The sequence below is a fragment of the Perissodus microlepis genome, chromosome 9 (genome assembly GCF_051167445.1).
Source record: "Perissodus microlepis isolate ML-2025 ecotype Zambia chromosome 9, ASM5116744v1, whole genome shotgun sequence".
NCBI lineage: Eukaryota > Metazoa > Chordata > Actinopteri > Cichliformes > Cichlidae > Perissodus > Perissodus microlepis.
Window position 1 is genome coordinate 30360 of NC_140469.1, and position 19654 is coordinate 50013.

The following is a 19654-nucleotide window of genomic DNA, read 5'->3' on the forward strand; positions in this document are numbered from 1 at the left end:
AGCAGAGCACTGACCCGGACGCCCTTCGGTCCACGCAGACAGGCCTTGTGCTGGAGGGCATGCTGGTGTGGGATGGCAGTCCGCGTTTGTTGTGCGACGTTTCTACCGGTCGCCCACGCCCTATCATTCCACGTTTGTGGCACCGTCGTGTTTTCGACTCCATCCATGCCCTCTCTCATCCGGGTGTACGGGGTTCGGTCAAGCTGGTCAACGCCAGGTTCATTTGGCCAGGCCTGCGGAAATCTGTGATGAGCTGGGCTGTGGCATGCGTTCCATGCCAACACTCGACGATCCATTGACACACTTAGCCACCCCTCGAACCTTTCCACGTCCCTGGTAGGCATTTCGACCATGTGCATGTTGATTTGGTCGGCCCTCTTCCGCAGTCACAGGGTTTCACGCACCTTGACTGTGGTGGATCGCACGACCAGGTGGCCGGAGGCGGTTCCCCTGGTATCCACGACGGCGGAGGTGGTGGCCAGGGCATTTGTGTCGATGTGGGTTTCGTATTTTGGTCCCCCCGCTGACATTACCTTGGACAGGGGCCACCAGTTCATTTTGGAGCTTTGGTCTGCCATGGCTGACGGCCTGGGGGTCAAGGTCCACCGCACTATACCATACCACCCACCTGCTAACAGAATGTGCGAGTGGTTTCACCGGTCACTCAAGGCCGTGCTCCAATCTTCCTTAACGGACGGCAACTGAGTCGACTGTCTTTCCTGGGTTTTGTTTGGGGTTGCACTGTGTGGTTAAGGAGGACCTCTGGGTTTCTCCGGCCGAACTCGTTCTTGGGCAGCCCCTCCGAGTTCCTGGAGAATTTTTGCCTGAGAGCCCCCCTCTGTGTTTCGATACCTCTGTGCCGTCTCTCCGTTCCTCAGGAGGCTCCTTTTCTGTTCCTGGCCCAGTGCACCACTGCCTGGCCGACGTTTTTGTTCCGAGGTCGTTGGACTCTTCTTGGTTTGCTTTTGTCAGGCACGATGCCCATCAACCTCTCTTGCGTCCGCTTTATGACGGCCCATATAGAGTTCTTAAACCAGGCCACAAGCATTTCATTTTGGACTTCGGGGGTCAGCAGGAGGTGGTTTCAATGGACCAGCTTAAACCTGCGCACGATCTACAAGATGATCCAATGGTGCTGACCCAGGCCCCCCACCGCGGCCGCCCACCTGCAGCTGGACTGTTGGATTCTGCCTTTTTCTCTGAGGATTTATGTGTTTATCATATTTAACCTCGGTGGGTTAAATATGAACGACCCATCTTTCACTGCGCTGTTCACTATTTAGAGAGGTCTGGAAATGTCAGTGCAGATTTGATCACTTTTGCAGCAAATGATATAGAGGTTGTGTTATTTCTTTCCAGCCTTCACTGTAAGAGGTGGTACTGCTCTTTCATATTTCCTCAAATTTTAATTTACGGTATCTTTGGAGTCAAACCCATTCAAGAAAACAGATAAGACAACAATTTGGTAAAAGGAATAATGAATAGTAACAGAGACTGAGAGGTCATGCCATTTTTTTTAATTACAGAAACCATCTCTGCTGAGTACATTGATTACTCTAGCCCATTCCAAATAGGCCTTAACATTAAAAGCTTAAAATTCCTTTTCCTGAAGGGAAACATGGCGCATAAACATTCATCTCACAATGCAGCAGCTATTTACCCAGCAAACCTAGCTAACTAGCTGCCCAAAGTAAGAACCTAGCCTCTCAGAACATGTTACACTATACAAATTACAATCTCTTTTCCTTTTTGAATACAGTGTAGTAACAATGAAGATGATTGTCTTTATCCTACAATGAATGAAAAATACTGTCTGCCCATTTGAAGAAAGCTTGAAGAAAAACCTTTTAGCATTCTCCTAGCATTAGCTTTTTTTAATCTTTACATGCTATGCTCATATATCATGTATGCAGTCATCAAATATACATTTTGCAGATTCTAGTGAACTAGAAACAAAAAAGGTCATTTAACTGAGTTTTAAACTCAAGACTTGACAAATTAGCTAACAAAGATATTAGCCGGTTTATCTAGCTAAAGTTAACATTAACTAGCTAACTGATAACTCTTACGGGTAATTAAGCTAAAGCCTTATGAGTTACCTTACCCTAAAAAGACAAACTATGTTTTTTTTAAAAAATATTTATTATTAGGTACAAGTTGCTAAAAATAAAGTAATGTTTCTATGTGCATTTTTTATTTCTATACAGAATCCATTTAAATCAATCATGCCAGCTTTGACTTAAAGAGGAACTATTATGCCCTCTCTTCATCTAAAATATACAGATTCTTTTAAACAAAACTGTTACAGTAAAAAGCCAAAGGCTTCGATTTGTCCATACAATTTTATTTTTTTATTTCCTCGTGTGCTTTCTTTAACTTCTGTGTTCCGGACACTGAATGATTACAAAGTACAGACACTTCTCCTCGGCCAATGAGAACACAGCATCTTTGAGGGCGTGGTCCTTAAAAAGACTGCATGTTTCAAACATTTAGCAAAGAGGGGACAATACAACATAAACAATTAAACTGAAACTCATGTAGAAAACAGATGAATATAAAGCAAATCTACAAAAATAAAAATATAGAGCTAAACATCAGGACAACAGGCCTCATATTAAAGAAGAGAAGCATCATGTGAGTCAACAAAGTGAATGCGAGTACTTCCAAAAGGTTGAACTGTTGCAGCTTAGTTAGAACTTTTTAGTTTTTTTTTGTTTTTTTTTACTGTAAACTGAAATTAAACACTTTTACCATAACAAAGCAGCCCAGGCTCAGTAAGAGAAAAAAAACACTTAGTTGGTAATAATAATAATGCTAATAATAACAGACGGATGGGTTCCCTGCTACAGAGCTGCCTAGCACAGTAATACTGTTAGATATAGAGACACATTGTGCTATACAGGCAGATACACACATAGAGATGGGAAAAACATATTATATTATGTTCTGGAGTAAACACATTTTATAATTGTCATCATGCAACAAAGAATAGCAACTATTTATTTCAGAAACATGGCACATAATCAGACAGATACATATAAAATATAGAGATATTTCTTATATTGCATTTTTATTAATACTTCATATAAGACATAAGGCATACTGTGGAAAATCTGCCCACAGTGGATTGTGGGTAGCAACTGATTGTCCTTTCTGTTAGTGAATGGCTTATTGCTTCTCATATATATATAAACAGAAAACTTCCCTTTTGTTATTCAGAGCTACTGGATCACACAGGGAGTGATGGTCAGGCCTTTCTGCTGCTGTAAGGTTCATTGTTGATTCTCATTGAGTTTGAGGAATGTCAAGGCAGCACTTTGTTAGAAGTGACGCTCATAAAATAGGTCAGTTTAACTGACGGCATTAAACTCATTATTACATGTTCTAATACCAGAAAAAGGCATTAAAAATTCAAACAATATTTCTTTTTAATATTTATGCTGAGGTGCCAGTTTAGCTCAGTGGGTGAGCAGGTAACCATGTGCCATGGGGCCAGGCAGGAGTGGCCCGGGCTCGTTTAGCCCCCGTGGGAAATGCAGCCAATGGTGTGCAACAAAGACATGATGTCGTTCATGTCGTTATGTGGGGACCAAAGCTGGTGGTCAAGTTATTCTATATCTGACTTTTTTTATTATTTATATTTATTATTTATTTAACCCTCCCTGCTTCTTTCTGTTAAGAGGGGGTTTTCCTTTCCACTGTCAGCAGGTGCTTTTTCTGTGTTACTGTAGGTTCTCTACCTTATAATACAATCTATTAATGATATTTTATGAGCACCACTTCAAGTATAGTGTTACCAGGTTTGTTTGGACAAAAGCTTTATGTGATCAGGTGAAACTCACCAAGGTTTTAGATCACTGCTACGTGAAGTAGACCAGTACCTGGGTGTCTGTCTCCCCAGTCCAAACTGGGAGCTTTTTTCACAGAAGATGGGCCGATGGCACGGACTAAATATCCTGGAAAAGTTGACTTTGGAGACTTTGTTTAGCCAGTCCTTCAAACTGTGTTTGGATTAGTTGGGCTCAGTTTGAGCAATAATACTGCTGAGGTTAGAGGTTCAATCACCAGGTCCACATGCGGCACACTGTCATGTACCACAGGCTTTAAACGTGTGCCCTTCATTATATATGTTCCAATGTATGTTTGCAATGTACACAGATACCTGGATGTAGTGACACCAAAAATGATGTGTGTGTGATGTCCTGCTTAACAAGGATACTTTGTGCAGTCTTGAATCAAACATACACATCAGCGCCCCCTCCTGGTGCTCCTGGGACGGATGGATAAACAGTATCTATCACACATACACACACACACACACATGCACACACACATGCACACACGTACACACACACACACGCACGCACGCACGCACACATGCGCACACACACACACACACACACACACACACACACACTGGCTGGGAAATCCAGTGAGTAACTAGTCACTAAACACAGTTGATACAAAAGCTTTGAACCACCCTGATTGTTTGAAACGCAGGTCAGTCAATAGGAATGATTGTCATCACGATCGTCTGTTCATTGCTGCCAGAACACGCCCACCATCCTGACTTTGGCACACTGGGAGTCACAGAGGCTGGCACTTAGAGCACTGGAGCCGGTGTAACAAGGAGACCCAGAAGGAAACACAGGGCAGGTGTCAGAGGTGACCATGGCGTGCTCCCTGAGGAGCGGATGGAAGATGTCTTGATTTCAGAGGTGAGGAAGGCAGACAGAGGGACGTGGGACACCAGAGTGGGGCTGGCATAGTTGATGAGGGAGTCAATCTTCTCAGCCTCTTTACTGCAGGCTTCAATCTGCAAAACAAAACATTATTTATACACAACAACAGTCACCACAAGGTGCTTTATACTGTATGGAAAAGACCCAAAAAACAACACGCTGTGAGCAAGGGCTTGGTAGCAGCAGATCCTAGGGAAAGCTGACTGCTGTGGCTGCTAGGAGGAAGACCCACTATGTAAGAAAGCTGCACGTTAATAACAACAGTTAAATGCAATTTGGTTCATAAACACATAGTGAGTGAAAAAGGTGAGTTAGGTAGAAATACTGCATGGGGAGGCCTAATCCCACTGAACCTCAACTATCCAGGCCTAACTGCATGCTTCATGACTCTTCTCTTTGGCTCTCAGAGGAGGCGGACCCATCTTTCACCCTCTCCCTCCCTTATCTTCCCTGCTGCTGCTTCTATGTCTTTGTCTAGTTTCGTCTAACTCTAACCCTCAAAGATTTGCTCAGTCTTGTTCTCTAAAACCTAAAGAATGGATTATTATGGATTTGATCAACTGGTCCCGTAACGAAATAAAGTTGGAGACCTGACTTGTTTGGTTCATCTCCAACGTTCCCCTCAGCCTTCACCCCGTCGACTGCAGCATAACATCCACACAGATAATAATATAACATAAATAAATCCAATAAAGCCTACAGAGCGCCAAAGCTGCTCTTCTTGGGGAAACAATGTGTTTGGCACAACAAAGCATTGAGACCTGAACTGTGCTCGTCACGACTGCCGAACAGAACACGTGATTAAAAGATCATGTGACAGCAACACACACAAATACATGCTATTAATTCATTCAGGGGGAATGTCACACAGCTAAAGTGTAGCCTTTCACTGCAAACACTGTGAACACAATGTTCACACATTCTCATCAAAGTAAAGAACAGCAACACATAAGCGTGTGCAGAACAACAGATATAACAGACTATATCTGTGTGTGTGCACGATGGTGTTTGTTACCTGCAGAGGTGTTGGCTGCTGGTCCATTGGGGCGATGATGACCACCAGCAGGTGGTCAATACTCAGGTAGCCGAAAACATCGCACTGCGGCACTGAGATGTGAGGCCGCAGGATCTGAAGGACATCGTGGACCGTCACCGGCTGCTTCTTGTTCAGCTGCACGCAGCGACAGACAGCATTACATTCATGTTGCTGTCCAACTTTCATACAACAGGTCAGTGACACTTTAATGAGGGCAACGAATGCTCCCAGCACAGTACCACAGTATCTGTCTTTACTGGAAAACACCGACACAAATATAATGACAGCATTGAGCTTACTACAGAAATCGATGCATTTCTAGTAGTGCTCTCAGCGTTAATCTAGTTAAAATGACGTTAACGCCATAACCACGTTAACGCAGCAAATCTCCCCTTCGTGGGGCTGCACAGCGCTAACGCGGTACTGCACTAACCGCGCTAACACGTTGACACTAATGGAGATTTGCTACGTTAATGCGGTTATGGCGTTAACGTCATTTTAACGAGATTAACGCTGACAGCAGTAGTTCATTTACATGAAAAAAAGACTTCACTCTGTCTGTCTGCCTGGATTTAAAAACCAAAGTGCTTAAAATGAAAGGTTACAGAACATGTTCAGCACCATGTTGTGTCAGTACAGAGCGTGATGCCACCAGATTGGTTGGTTGGGTCAGTACATCAGTTTATGTTAGCCAGCTACTGAGGGGGTCACGTTTGTGCCGCCCCCAGCTGCAACTATGAGTCCTATGTTGGTAATCTGTCCACTGTCACTGTCTGTTAACAGTAAGTGGCTCTTTGTTGTTGGGCTAGCTTCACTGAAACAGGAAAATCTACAGCTGTTAGCCGTAATGTTCAGGTTCGTGAAGCACTTTATAACACAAGAGACTGTGTGGTGACCGTTCCAGTGTAGTAACCTGTGCTTGGGAAAAGCACAGGTTACTACAGCCTCATCACACCACAACATTTACTGATTTATGATCAGGACATCCATCAGCACCTCCACATCACTGTCTCTTCCTCTGACATGAAGTAATCCAGGCAGGCATGGCGTCCTCTGAGTGTCTGGGTTTGATTTTTTCTACATATCGATCTATATTTTCTGGATGTTAGGATTCCCAATCATGCTTTTATGGAAACGTTGTGGTGTGATGTGTAACCTGTTATGTTGTAAACTATTTTGATGTGCTTGAGAAAAGAAAGACAATTTTATAGAGTAACCTAGTGCTGATCACTCAGTACACCCTCAGCTTATTGACTGGTGTTTATGTACCAGCATCAGCTGATGGGGCACGTGACCTCTTCCACACGACTGTAGCTGACCTACAGTGTAAACACCCTGAGACGTTTGTGATGATTGAATCACATCAGTCTGGACTCCACTCTGACAACCTCCCAGCAGTCTGTAAAATGAATAAACCTCTGAGAAAAAGGATGTATGCATGTTGATGTGTTCAAAGACTTCCTGTTTCCACCAAGTCTGTGAGGAGGTGGAGTCAGGATGCCAGCCAGACCCTGCAGCACTGCTTGGATGCCACAGACTGGGATGATCCATATGGGGAAGACATCAACAGCAGCACAGACTGCATCACTGACCATACACATTTCTGTGAGGATACATCATCCCAACTAGGACTGTATGTCTGTTTTCCCAGTAAGAAACCCTGGATCACCGTTGACCTGAAGGCCAATGAAAAGACCTTCCTGGATGAAGAGCATTATTACTTCTACAGTCACCAGATGCTCGCCCTCGGGCACCCTCCGCCGGCCGGGCTCTAGGGCGGGGCCTGGTAACCCTATCTCAGGCAGGGTGAACGGTTCCCATGGTGTTCTTCTGAGTCGCTCTTTGTCTGGTCTTTCAACCATTCGCACTCACATTCGTACCTATGGATACTTTAGATTTACCAGTTAACCTAACCCCACTAACTGCACTTCATTGGACTGTGGAAGGAAGCCAGAGTACCCGGAGAACCCACGGCAACACAGTGAGAACATGCAGTCTCCACACAGAAAGGCTGATGGTGGAACTGAACTCAGGTGAGGCTACAGTGCTGCACACTGCACCAATCTGTCCAACTCTGAGCCCCTAAAATGAAGGGACTGTGTTAGAAGAATGCTGTGGGTCCTCACAGTTTTAGGCAGTCCCACTGACTTAAAGCTGAAAGCTCTTCAACTGCACCTGAGTTGCTTCATTTCAAATTCATTGTGGTAATGTACACAACCAAAATAAAAAAACATAAATTGTCTCTGTCCAAATATTTATGGGTTTGATGGTATAATACAGCGGTCTCCAACCTTTTTTGCGCCACGGACCGGTTTATGCCTGACAATATTTTCACGGACCGGCCTTTAAGGTGTCGCGGATAAATACAACAAAATAAAACCAGTACCGGTACCAAAAAAAAAAGAAGATTTTATTCATAACACACGTGAAAAGACCCAGGAAAACCGAGTTAACGATAAAAACGATAACAAAATAACGCTGAAAACCGATAAAAACCCTGAAAACCAAACATTTCACACCTGAGCCTCAACTCTCGCGGTCCGGTACCAAACGACTCACGGACCGGTACCGGTCCGAGGCCCGGGGGTTGGGGACCGCTGGTATAATATATACATCAAAATGTAGCCACCATCCTTCTCGTTCATCCAGTGTCAGTCTCATTAAGACAGGATTTACAGTTCTCCCATGAATGTCATAAGCACAGCCTCCTCCATCTCCCTTGCCCATAGAGGACAATGCTAGAGCAGCTCAGACAAAGTCTCACACAGCATCCCTGTGTGGGAATAACACATCAGAAATTTTATAAGTAAATCTATCTCTAAAGGCGCTATTGAATTCTCACCAGGTGTGTTTAACAACCCATCCAATCCACAAACACGGAGAAATCCAATTAAGTGGAGTATTAATGAGAAATGACACAGACAAAAAGTACTGAACTAGCTTATTTGATCCACATGGGGAACATTTATTGTCCTCCTGATTTTGGCCGTCAGTCTTCAGAACCTGAAGCTTTTGTGGGCCCCTTGTATGAACTCTTAGCTTAGCTTTCCACAGATTCAGGTCATGTGACTGGGCCCTTCCAGCAGCTTTAGCTTCCTTCCTTTGGCTGTTTGTTTGGGATCATTGTCTTGCTGCAGCAACGACCCTCTTTTCATCTTCATCATCTTGGCAGCAGATTTTTATCAAGAATGTGTTGGTACATTCTCCCATTCATCCTTCATTCAATTACATGAAGAATGCCAGTGGTGAATAGAGAACAAACAGCCCGACGCTATGATGTTCCCAGCACCAAATTTCAGTTTGGGTATGGTGTTTCTGGGGCGATATGCAGTACCCTTTCCCTCCAAACATGATGTGGCATCCAAAGAGTTCAATCTTGGTCTCATCTGACCAGACCATCTTCTCCCAGTACTTCACAGGCAAATTTCATCAAACTTTAAACGGACTTCAACATACTTTTTCTTAAACAATGGCGTCTTGCATGGTGAGTGTGCATACAGGCGGTTGAGTGAATTGCTTATGGTTTTCTTTGAAACACTTGTACCTGCTGATTCCAGGTCCTTCTGTAGCCCTCCACAAGTCGTCCTTGGCTCTTGCACAACCCTTTTGATCATTCTTTTTACTCCTCTACCTGAAATCTTAAGGGCAGCGCCTGGTTGTAGCCAGTTTATAGTGGATGCTTTGGGATTATGGTCCCAACAGTGCCCACTGGAACCTTCAGTAGTTCTTCTCTAAACAGTGCTTTCAGTATGTTTTGAAAAATAAGGATGTGAATATCTTGAGAGAGCTCACGGTTTTATCTATTATGAAATGTTTCTGGTGTACACCTCGGTAATGAGACAGCGTTTTATAGGCCATCAGTTGGGACTGAACCAGCTTCTATTAGCTTGCAAGACTGCTTTCTATTTACTGACAGATTTCAGCTGGTGTCATAACTTTCCACGCCTTTTTGCACCTCCCTTTCTTCATTTTACATGTGTCATTTCTCATTCTTACACATAATTTATGGACATGTATGTTTGATTTCTTTGAATGTGTGGATTGTACGGGTTGTTACAACACATCACCATGAAAACTGGTCAATACTTATTTTACCTGCTCTAGCTTTCATACCCTACCTATAAGTCAAACCTAACAACACTGATTAAAGAAAATAGTACTTTGAAACTCCCTTTGTCATCAGCATAAATCATTCATAAACATATCATACTGGACAGTGGATTTGTTACCTAAACAAACAAACAGCTGTGAACCGTCCATACCTTTGAGAACGTGTTCATTCGCTCTTTGCTCCAGAGGATCTGCAGGATGCTGGCACATATGGGACAACAGGCTCCTGGATAAAGTTCAGAGAACATATTATAATAAAATACAATGTCTTTATGTGACACTATCCTACTTGTACTGACAGTTAAAAGTGTTTCAGACATTTTTTGAAAACATTCATAAATTTCACTTTAACCACTTTACCTCACATCCACAGTCAACTTAGCATCACCAGTTAACCTAAAATGCATGTCCTGGCCTGAGGGAGCTGCAGTCATCATGCAGGCACAGGGTGAACATGCGCTCTCCACACAGAAAGGCCCCTGCCAGGAACCAGTCCTCACTACTGTACCACCGTACTGCCCATGACGCTACATAAATGTCATGTACACAGTGTAATTTTATCTGTTGGCTGACCCCAGTTAACCTTTTCATGTATGGTGCTACTCCACTCACCTGGTGGAGTGACAGGGTGGCAGCCTGGAGTGGACAGACTTGGACATGAAACCAAACTGCAGGCTGAGTCAGGGGCCACGTCAGAGACGGCTCCCACGGCTCTGCAGGGGGCCTCATAGTCCACAGCGACACGGTCAGAATAGGCGCCACACACCGTGTTGTAGGTTTCGCCATTATGGCCACAGACTTGTTTTGGCTTTCTGCAGCCTTCCTGAGGACAGAACATACCAGGCACTATTTACATTATGGGAAGTGTATTTGATTGTGTTCTTTTTGTACTATACATACATGCAACCAAAAGCTATGTTTAATGTACTGTTAGTCTGATAAAAAGCACTAGACGAAACTAGAATGTACCTTTGTTGTGTTTTTGAAATAATTTCAAATGGACAAAACTGTGAGTCATCTTCGATCAACAAGAAGATTTTGCAAATTTAAAAAAGCAACAATGAAATAACTAAACTTCTTTTAGTTATGAGTAAAAAAGAAGAGAGTGCAGAACAATACCAAACCAAAGAGTAAAACTGTGAAATGTCGGGGGCGTGGCTAAACATATGGCTTTTGGTGAGCTCCCGGCGTAAAATCCTTAGAATTATACTTTTGGATTTGGATCTGAATGATGTCTCTAATGCCATCACAAGCATGAAAGGACGTAAAACAGCTGGCCCAGATGGGCTCCCGATAGATATTTATAAACTATTTAAAGAGAAAATAATAGCCCCATTGTTAGATGTGTATTTGGAATCCTTTAAAACCGGGAGTCTCCCTACTTCATTACGAAATGCTCTGATCACTCTTATTCTAAAGCCAGGCAAAGAGGCCCCTGAACGAGGTTCATACAGACCCATATCACTTTTAAATTCCGATGCAAAGATTATAGCAAAAGTTTTAGCAATGAGACTAGAAAGGATACTACCTGCCATTACACATACGGACCAAAATGGTTTTGTGCAAAGCCGACAGGGGTTTCACAATGTGAGGAGAGTTCTTAATATAATTCATGCCTGTGAAGAGTTCCCTGTAATGCAATCTTATCTCTCGATGCAGAAAAAGCATTTGACCGAGTGGAATGGCCCTACAGGGAGTGCAGAATTATTAGGCAAGTTGTATTTTTGAGGAATAATTTTATTATTGAGCAACAACCATGTTCTCAATGAACCCAAAAAACGCATTAATATCAAAGCTGAATGTTTTTGGAAGTAGTTTTTAGTTTGTTTTTAGTTTTAGCTATTTTAGGGGGATATCTGTGTGTGCAGGTGACTATTACTGTGCATAATTATTAGGCAACTTAACAAAAAACAAATATATACCCATTTCAATGATTTATTTTTACCAGTGAAACCAATATAACATCTCCACATTCACAAATATACATTTCTGACATTCAAAAACAAAACAAAAACAAATCAGCGACCAATATAGCCACCTTTCTTTGCAAGGACACTCAAAAGCCTGCCATCCATGGATTCTGTCAGTGTTTTGATCTGTTCACCATCAACATTGCGTGCAGCAGCAACCACAGCCTCCCAGACACTGTTCAGAGAGGTGTACTGTTGTCCCTCCTTGTAAATCTCACATTTGATGATGGACCACAGGTTCTCAATGGGGTTCAGATCAGGTGAACAAGGAGGCCATGTCATTAGTTTTTCTTCTTTTATACCCTTTCTTGCCAGCCACGCTGTGGAGTACTTGGACGCGTGTGATGGAGCATTGTCCTGCATGAAAATCATGTTTTTCTTGAAGGATGCAGACTTCTTCCTGTACCACTGCTTGAAGAAGGTGTCTTCCAGAAACTGGCAGTAGGACTGGGAGTTGAGCTTGACTCCATCCTCAACCCGAAAAGGCCCCACAAGCTCATCTTTGATGATACCAGCCCAAACCAGTACTCCACCTCCACCTTGCTGGCGTCTGAGTCAGACTGGAGCTCTCTGCCCTTTACCAATCCAGCCACGGGCCCATCCATCTGGCCCATCAAGACTCACTCTCATTTCATCAGTCCATAAAACCTTAGAAAAATCAGTCTTGAGATATTTCTTGGCCCAGTCTTGACGTTTCAGCTTGTGTGCCTTGTTCAGTGGTGGTCGTCTTTCAGCCTTTCTTACCTTGGCCATGTCTCTGAGTATTGCACACCTTGTGCTTTTGGGCACTCCAGTGATGTTGCAGCTCTGAAATATGGCCAAACTGGTGGCAAGTGGCATCTTGGCAGCTGCACGCTTGACTTTTCTCAGTTCATGGGCAGTTATTTTGCGCCTTGGTTTTTCCACACGCTTCTTGCGACCCTGTTGACTATTTTGAATGAAACGCTTGATTGTTCGATGATCACGCTTCAGAAGCTTTGCAATTTTGAGACTGCTGCATCCCTCTGCAAGATATCTCACTATTTTTGACTTTTCTGAGCCTGTCAAGTCCTTCTTTTGACCCATTTTGCCAAAGGAAAGGACGTTGCCTAATAATTATGCACACCTGATATAGGGTGTTGATGTCATTAGACCACACCCCTTCTCATTACAGAGATGCACATCACCTAATATGCTTAATTGGTAGTAGGGTTTCGAGCCTATACAGCTTGGAGTAAGACAACATGCATGAAGAGGATGATGTGGACAAAATACTCATTTGCCTAATAATTCTGCACTCCCTGTATATGCTCGAGGTGCTTAAACGGTTTGGATTTGGTGAACATTTTTGTGGATGGGTCAAAATAATACTTGTTGATACTACTGCAATGATATCTACTAATAACTTCATCTCTCACCCTTTTGAATTGTTTCGAGGTACGAGACAAGGGTCACCAATTTCACCTTTTCGTTTTAGACATGGAACCACTGGCGATAGTGGTTAGATCACACACCTCAATTCACGGCATTAAGACCATGGATATTGAACACAAGATAGCAATGTATGCTGATGATACTATTTTGTTTTTATCACAGCTTGCAGAAACAATACCTGCTCTCAGAATTGATTAATCAATTTGGTACAATCTCAGGATTCAAGGTGAACAGAGAAAAATCATCAATTATGTTTTTAAATGGTAATGAGAGGAGAAAACCATTAGCATCCCACCCATTTGTGAATGCCGCATAAGGATTTCGATACTTGGGTATCAGAATAACTCCAACTATAAGCAAACTTAGTTCAACCAACTACGAACCCATGGCAGCAGAATTGGGGGAAGAGATCAACAGATGGACAACATGGCCTATATCTATACTGGGAAGAATAAACATAAAAAAGATGACCATATTACCCAAATTCCTATATGCTTTTCAATCAGTTCCACTAGCCCCGCCACCTTCTTTTTTCCCAAAAAACAGAAAGCTTCTCTCTAATCTTTTCTGGAACAACAGGAAGCCAAGACTTAGACTCTCTCTCCTCTACGTGTCCTATGATAGAGGAGGGCTACAGTTGCCAAACCTAGAATGGTATTATTGGGCTGCTCAGCTGAGGGCCACAATGTTTTGGTTTTCTAAATACGTTTTCTTGCTGTGGGTAGAAATTGAAAAACTGTCTGCAAAAGGTTTGGCGCTGGATAATTATTTATATTCGGCATCACTTAAGAATTTAAAGAAAAATACTACTAATCCCTTTGTAAAAAAATTCTATTGTGGTTTGGCACACAGTTCAAAAAATACTGGATGATCCCATGGGGTTATCCTGTTTCTCCCCAATCTGGGGTAATGAGCTCTTTACTCCGGCACACAAGGACATGGGTTTTAAAATATGGCTGCACAAGGGCATAGTGAAAATACAAGATGCATATAAGAGTCATAATCTTATGCCATTCAGTGAGTTGAGGGCAAAGTTTGATGTACCTCAGAAACACTTCTTCAAATACCTACAACTTAGAAGCTTTATTCTGGCTCGATTGAACAATTCAACGCAACAGCCCCCATTTTCCATCCTAGAAACGCTTGTTACAAAAAATTGTTTTAGTAAAAGACTAGTCACTCAGTTTTATAACATGTTGGTTGAGAAGCATAGAGACACCTCAGACAATAAGCGACAGGAGTGGATACAAGACTTACAAGAAGATATTTCACCCATCGAGTGGAGTGAAATATGTTTAAAGACACACACCCAAACCATCAACACCCGATTGAGAATGATTCAATTTAACTGGATAATGCGAACATATGTCTCCCCTGCAAAACTAAATAAATTTTATCCTAATATATTGGACATATGTTATAAGTGTACTGATCACAAAGGTTCATTGTACCACTGTTTGTGGGAGTGTGAAAAGATTCAAAAGTTTTAGTGCTCAGTGTTAAAATATATTTCTCAGATCACCCTGTCCCATTAAGTCCTAACGTCTGTATTTTAGGCATTTATTCAGATGACTGTAATTTAGCTCAGACAGAGAGAAAGATGGTTGACCTTTGCTTACTCCAGGCCAAATGTTGCATTGCAATATGCTGGAAGAATGTTGGTGGCCCCTCTTTTGACCAATGGTTAAACAGTGTATCATCAAGTTTAGTTCTTGAGAAACTGACCTATGTGGTTAGGAAAAGATCATCAGAAGTTTTTGACATTTGGAAAATGTTCCTGGAGCTATTAAAGACTGGGGATGTTGAGGAACTGGAGAGAGAATAATGTAATGAAAATATGCAACTAAATTTGGGAATGTATACAGTATAGACTATCCTGTACTTTTTTTTTGTTTTTTATTTTATATTTTTTAATTTCCCTTAGTATTTTTTTTAAATTTGTTTTTTGAATGTCTTGTTTTCTTAGTGCTTTCTTACTGCCACATAGTCAAGGTGTTTAAAGTGTTGGATGTTTATGAATACAAAATTCAATAAATATATGTTTACAAAAAAAACCAGTGAAATGTGGATTATTAAATATTAGGTCTCTCTCCTCCGAGTCTCTGTTAGTACATGACTTAATAATTGATCAACAAATGGATTTACTCTGCCTTACAGAAACCTGTTTGCAGCAGGACGATTATGTTAGTTTAAATGAATCAACACTCCGAATCATGACAACTGTCAGAATAGGAGGAGGAGTGGCAGCATTTTTCCACACCAGCCTATTAATCAACCAAAGACCCAGATAGACTTTAAATTCATTTGAAAGGCTGATGCTTAGCCTTGTTCACCCCAGCTGTCATTACAGTCGGCGTCTTTATGAAAGTGCAGACACGACAAAAGACACACTGTCGAAGAGTGCCAGAAATGACTGATAACTAATAATTCAATGCAGAATCCAAACAGAGAGACGGTTCCACTTTTCAATGCCCTGTTTACAGTTTACAAACACCCCAGCGCTCTGAGACTGACCTGCTCAGTTGGGGTGATAGAATACTACGAGGTATTTAAGATGAGATTCACAGGGAGCCAGTGAAGAGAAGCCAATATGGGAGAAATATGCTCCCTCTTTCTAGTCCATGTCCACTTTTGTTGCAGCTGACTGAAGGCTTTTCAGGGTTTTTTATTTTATTTATTTATTTTATTTGCTTGTGTTGGACCTTAGGTTAGGGCCTAACTGAGAGCATAAGTAAACCTTTACGGAAGTCCTTCTAATACTGAGAGGCTTTTAGCTTTAATAACACTGAAGACGTCACATGATTAAGTCTCCTGCTTAAAATAAAGTGACAAAAACAACAACAACAAACAACAGCAGATTCTGAACTCCTAGCTCAGCAATTTCCAGTTTCTCAAGGTGAGGACAATCCCCCTGAAAACGTCTGTCTGAACCTTTCTGTGGAACATACCTGGCAGCGGCCCATGTAGGCCAAGATTTTCCCAGCCTGGTGCAAATGGCACAGACTGCGGTGGTCGATGCCCTCAGTGTCGCAGGCTGGGTCCTCGCTGTTCTTGTCGCAGGTTGCCGCGTGCCCGATGCACTCATACTGCGGACAGTCCGACACGTCACTCAGACACACGCGATACTTTGGGATGCACCTGCCAAAGCACACATAAACATATAGTACCATGACAAAGTATTTGCCCCTTGAGCGCCCCTGATTTCTTAGTCTGTTACATATTTTCCACACCTATATGTTACAGGTCATCAAAATAAATATAATTAGATTAAAGACGCAAGCTTTAATCACATATGGGCAGATTAGCCTGGATAACTCTTTCCCCTTAATAAATGAAATAATCATTTAAAATGTGCTTGTGCTAGTGTGACCACTAAGTCAAATGTATGCAAAAAATCATCACAAAGGCAAATCCTTTATCACAGCACTGCATGTATATAACTCCATTCTGTTCTTTAAGGAACTATGTGTACGCAATTTCCAAAGCTGCAATAAAAAGAGCAAATGAACAGGAGCAAACCTTTTTCTTCTGAACACACAGAACCTTGCTCTATTACCATAGCAACTGAAAAGTCTTCAAGGCTGGGCGAATCATGTGTTACACACACCTGAGGTGGATCACTCACTGCATTGTTTACTGTGAGAAAGCAAAGAGCTTCAGCGCTCGCTCTGTGTGTGTGTGTGTGTGTTCATTTTAGTTTAACATTTTATTACACCATTGTTGCACCAACACAATGTGAACCAAATCAAACTGAGCTATGAGCTGATCAATGCTGTTTTGCAGTTCTTGTTGGTCTCAGCATCTTTTACAGATGCTTCACAAATACAGAATTTGATTTTAAACGTGCTGATCTTGTATTAGTAACAAACTGAAGAAGGATGCAGTTTTAAAATAGATTAATCAATAATAATTATAAAGTTATTTGCTTATAATTTGATTATTAGCTTAGATGAGACACATATCTACTGATAGCCAAGCTGATATCAGAAGGTTCCAGATATCACTCACGTAACTGAACCGGTCGCTCTCACCCTCCCTGGCAGCCACTCTGAACTGATCAGTTGTTCCGCGTTCAAGACTCCTCTCACTCCGCTCGTTTTAGGTTATACCTGGCTCCAGCAACACGATCCCAATATTGACCGGAGGAAAGATTACATCTCTGGGTGAGGAGATGATTGTCACATGAACTGCTTTGATTACTTGGTGATGCCATTCGGGTTGGAGAACAAATTGTTTGTAAAAGGGAAGAATTGTGAATTCCATGTGAAAACTGTCTCTTTCCTGGATTACATCATTGAGCAGGGGAATCTCAAGCCTGATCCGGTTAAAGTTCAAGAAGTATTTGACTGGCCCAAGCCTTCTAATTGAAAACAACTCCAGCGCTTTGTAGGATTCACTCATTTCTATCACTGTTTCATCCGGGACATTAGAAGAATTGCCTTGCCTCTCGCTCACTTGATTTCTCCCACAGTATTGTTTCAGTGGGACCAGTTAGCTCAGACTGCCTTTAACCACCTCAAGAAACCCTTCGTCTCTGCTCCTATCCTATCACTACTGGACCTAACACGCCAGTTCATCATGGAGGAGGATGCCTCCGACCCTGGGGTGGGAGCTGTGCGCTAGAAAGACCATGAAGGTAAGCTCCACCCCTGTGCTTACTACTGTTACTCCTGCAGAACAGAACTATGAAGTAGGGGACCTGGGAACTCCTAGCCGTAATGCTTGTCTTGCAGGAGTGGCGGACTGGCTCGAAGGAACTTCAAAAACATTCATCGTCTGGACCGATCATAAGAACCTAGCCTATCTGCAGTCCGCCAATTGGCTAAACGCCCGACAAGCCACGTGGGCTCTGTTTTTTACCTGTTTCAACTTTTCCAACACTTACAGACCTTGTTCACGCAACATAAAGCCCGACGCGCTCTCCCGGCAATTCTCGACCTCTGAAGACACTCCCAAGAATCCTGGATTCTCCCACGTACCTGCATCATGGGAGCGGTGACCTGGGAGATCAAATCAGCTATTTGGGAGGCTCAGTGGTTGGAACCTCACCCTGTACCCGGCCCGCCAAGAGACTTTATGTTTCATCCTCTGTCCGGCCTCAGGTACTCCATTGGGCAGATAATACCAAGTTCACCTGCCGTCCAGGGATTCACCAAACTATCTCCTTCCTTTAACACCTCTTCTGGTGACCACCGCTGGCCAAGGACACAAGGTAGTATGTTTCTGCCAGCACTACCTCAAAACAAGTCAAAGAGCTCTCCCCCCATTGGCCTGCTTCAACCTTTGCCAACCCCTGTACGACCGTGGTCACACATTGCCCTTGACTTCGTGACCGGTCTACCTCCCAGGAACACGGTAATTTTGACTATCGTTGATTGCTTTTCTAAAGTGGCTCACTTTGTGGCCTTATCTAAACTCCCTACAGCTCTGGAAACAGCCCAACTCTTCACGAACCACATCTTCCGGCTCCATGGGATCCTTTGGACATCATCTTTGACCGTGGTTTCAGTCCCTTACATTCATCATTTGCGCAGGTTTTGCTGCCTATGGAGGGCCACCTGAGCCGCTCTCCTTCCAACCAAGGAACAGAACAAGCAGCTGGCAGACTGACATCGGACCCTTGACCTCCCTATTAGCCCAGCAGAGGGCTAGTAGAATCTAGTAGAATCTGGAAAGATTCTAGAAAACTGGCTCCCAACCCTCCTAACCCTGTTTCTGCCTGTCTGAAGCTACCTCGCAATATGCACATGCATGTTGTCTTCCAGCTCAAACCTTACCTCTCCAGTCCCATTGTGACTGGACACTCGAGCGAGTGTGTCGTGAGTGAGCGTCAGCATAGATTGCGAGTTGGACCTGTGGGTGACTGTCTTGGTGAAGAGCTTTTGGACGTGTTTCCCTTTCCTCGATTCCCTAGAGCCCTTTCCCCTTAGCCACTGTATAAAGCACCAGGTGTCACTCTGTAAATAAATCCACTTTAATCGTAACCCTTCAGAGTCCTGCAGTTTGAGTCCTGCATTTGCAATATGTTTCAAAGTAATGTAAGGTACTGCATTACTTTCACGTTAAGTGTTCTGTGTAATGTGTGTAAAACATTATTTTTTTCGAGTAATGACCCAACACTGATCACAACAAAGAGTTTTGTGTTTTGTTTCTTGTCTAGTTTGTTATATGTTTTAGGTCTGTGTGTTCCCTATTGTCAAGCTTCTGCTGTCATTTCTGCGTCTCATGCTTCCTGTTTTATTTTGGAGGAGTCTACTGTGCTGTTGTCATTGTATTTAGTTTCTCTTCCCAGTAGTGTCATTAGGTTCATGTGTATCAGCTGTTTCCTTATGTGTTTTCACTTCCTGTTATCACCCCTTGTGTGTATTTAGTCTGTGTTTCTG

The 19654-nt window shown here is 42.8% G+C and overlaps 1 protein-coding gene across 1 annotated transcript in view; it reads right to left on the reverse strand.

Annotated features, from left to right (window-relative positions):
- Positions 1–1502: 1502 nt before the first annotated feature.
- The window catches only part of reck (reversion-inducing-cysteine-rich protein with kazal motifs), a 69259-nt gene continuing 51107 nt past the window's right edge, over positions 1503–19654 (reverse strand). Inside the window, exons 17-21 of the mRNA XM_084938708.1 lie at positions 16220–16409; positions 10501–10711; positions 10041–10114; positions 5758–5913; positions 1503–4816 (exon numbers count right to left, since the gene is read on the reverse strand). Of these exons, the coding sequence (XP_084794834.1) occupies positions 4604–4816; positions 5758–5913; positions 10041–10114; positions 10501–10711; positions 16220–16409 (844 nt within the window). The 3' untranslated portion in view covers positions 1503–4603. The remainder of the gene's footprint in view (positions 4817–5757; positions 5914–10040; positions 10115–10500; positions 10712–16219; positions 16410–19654) is intronic.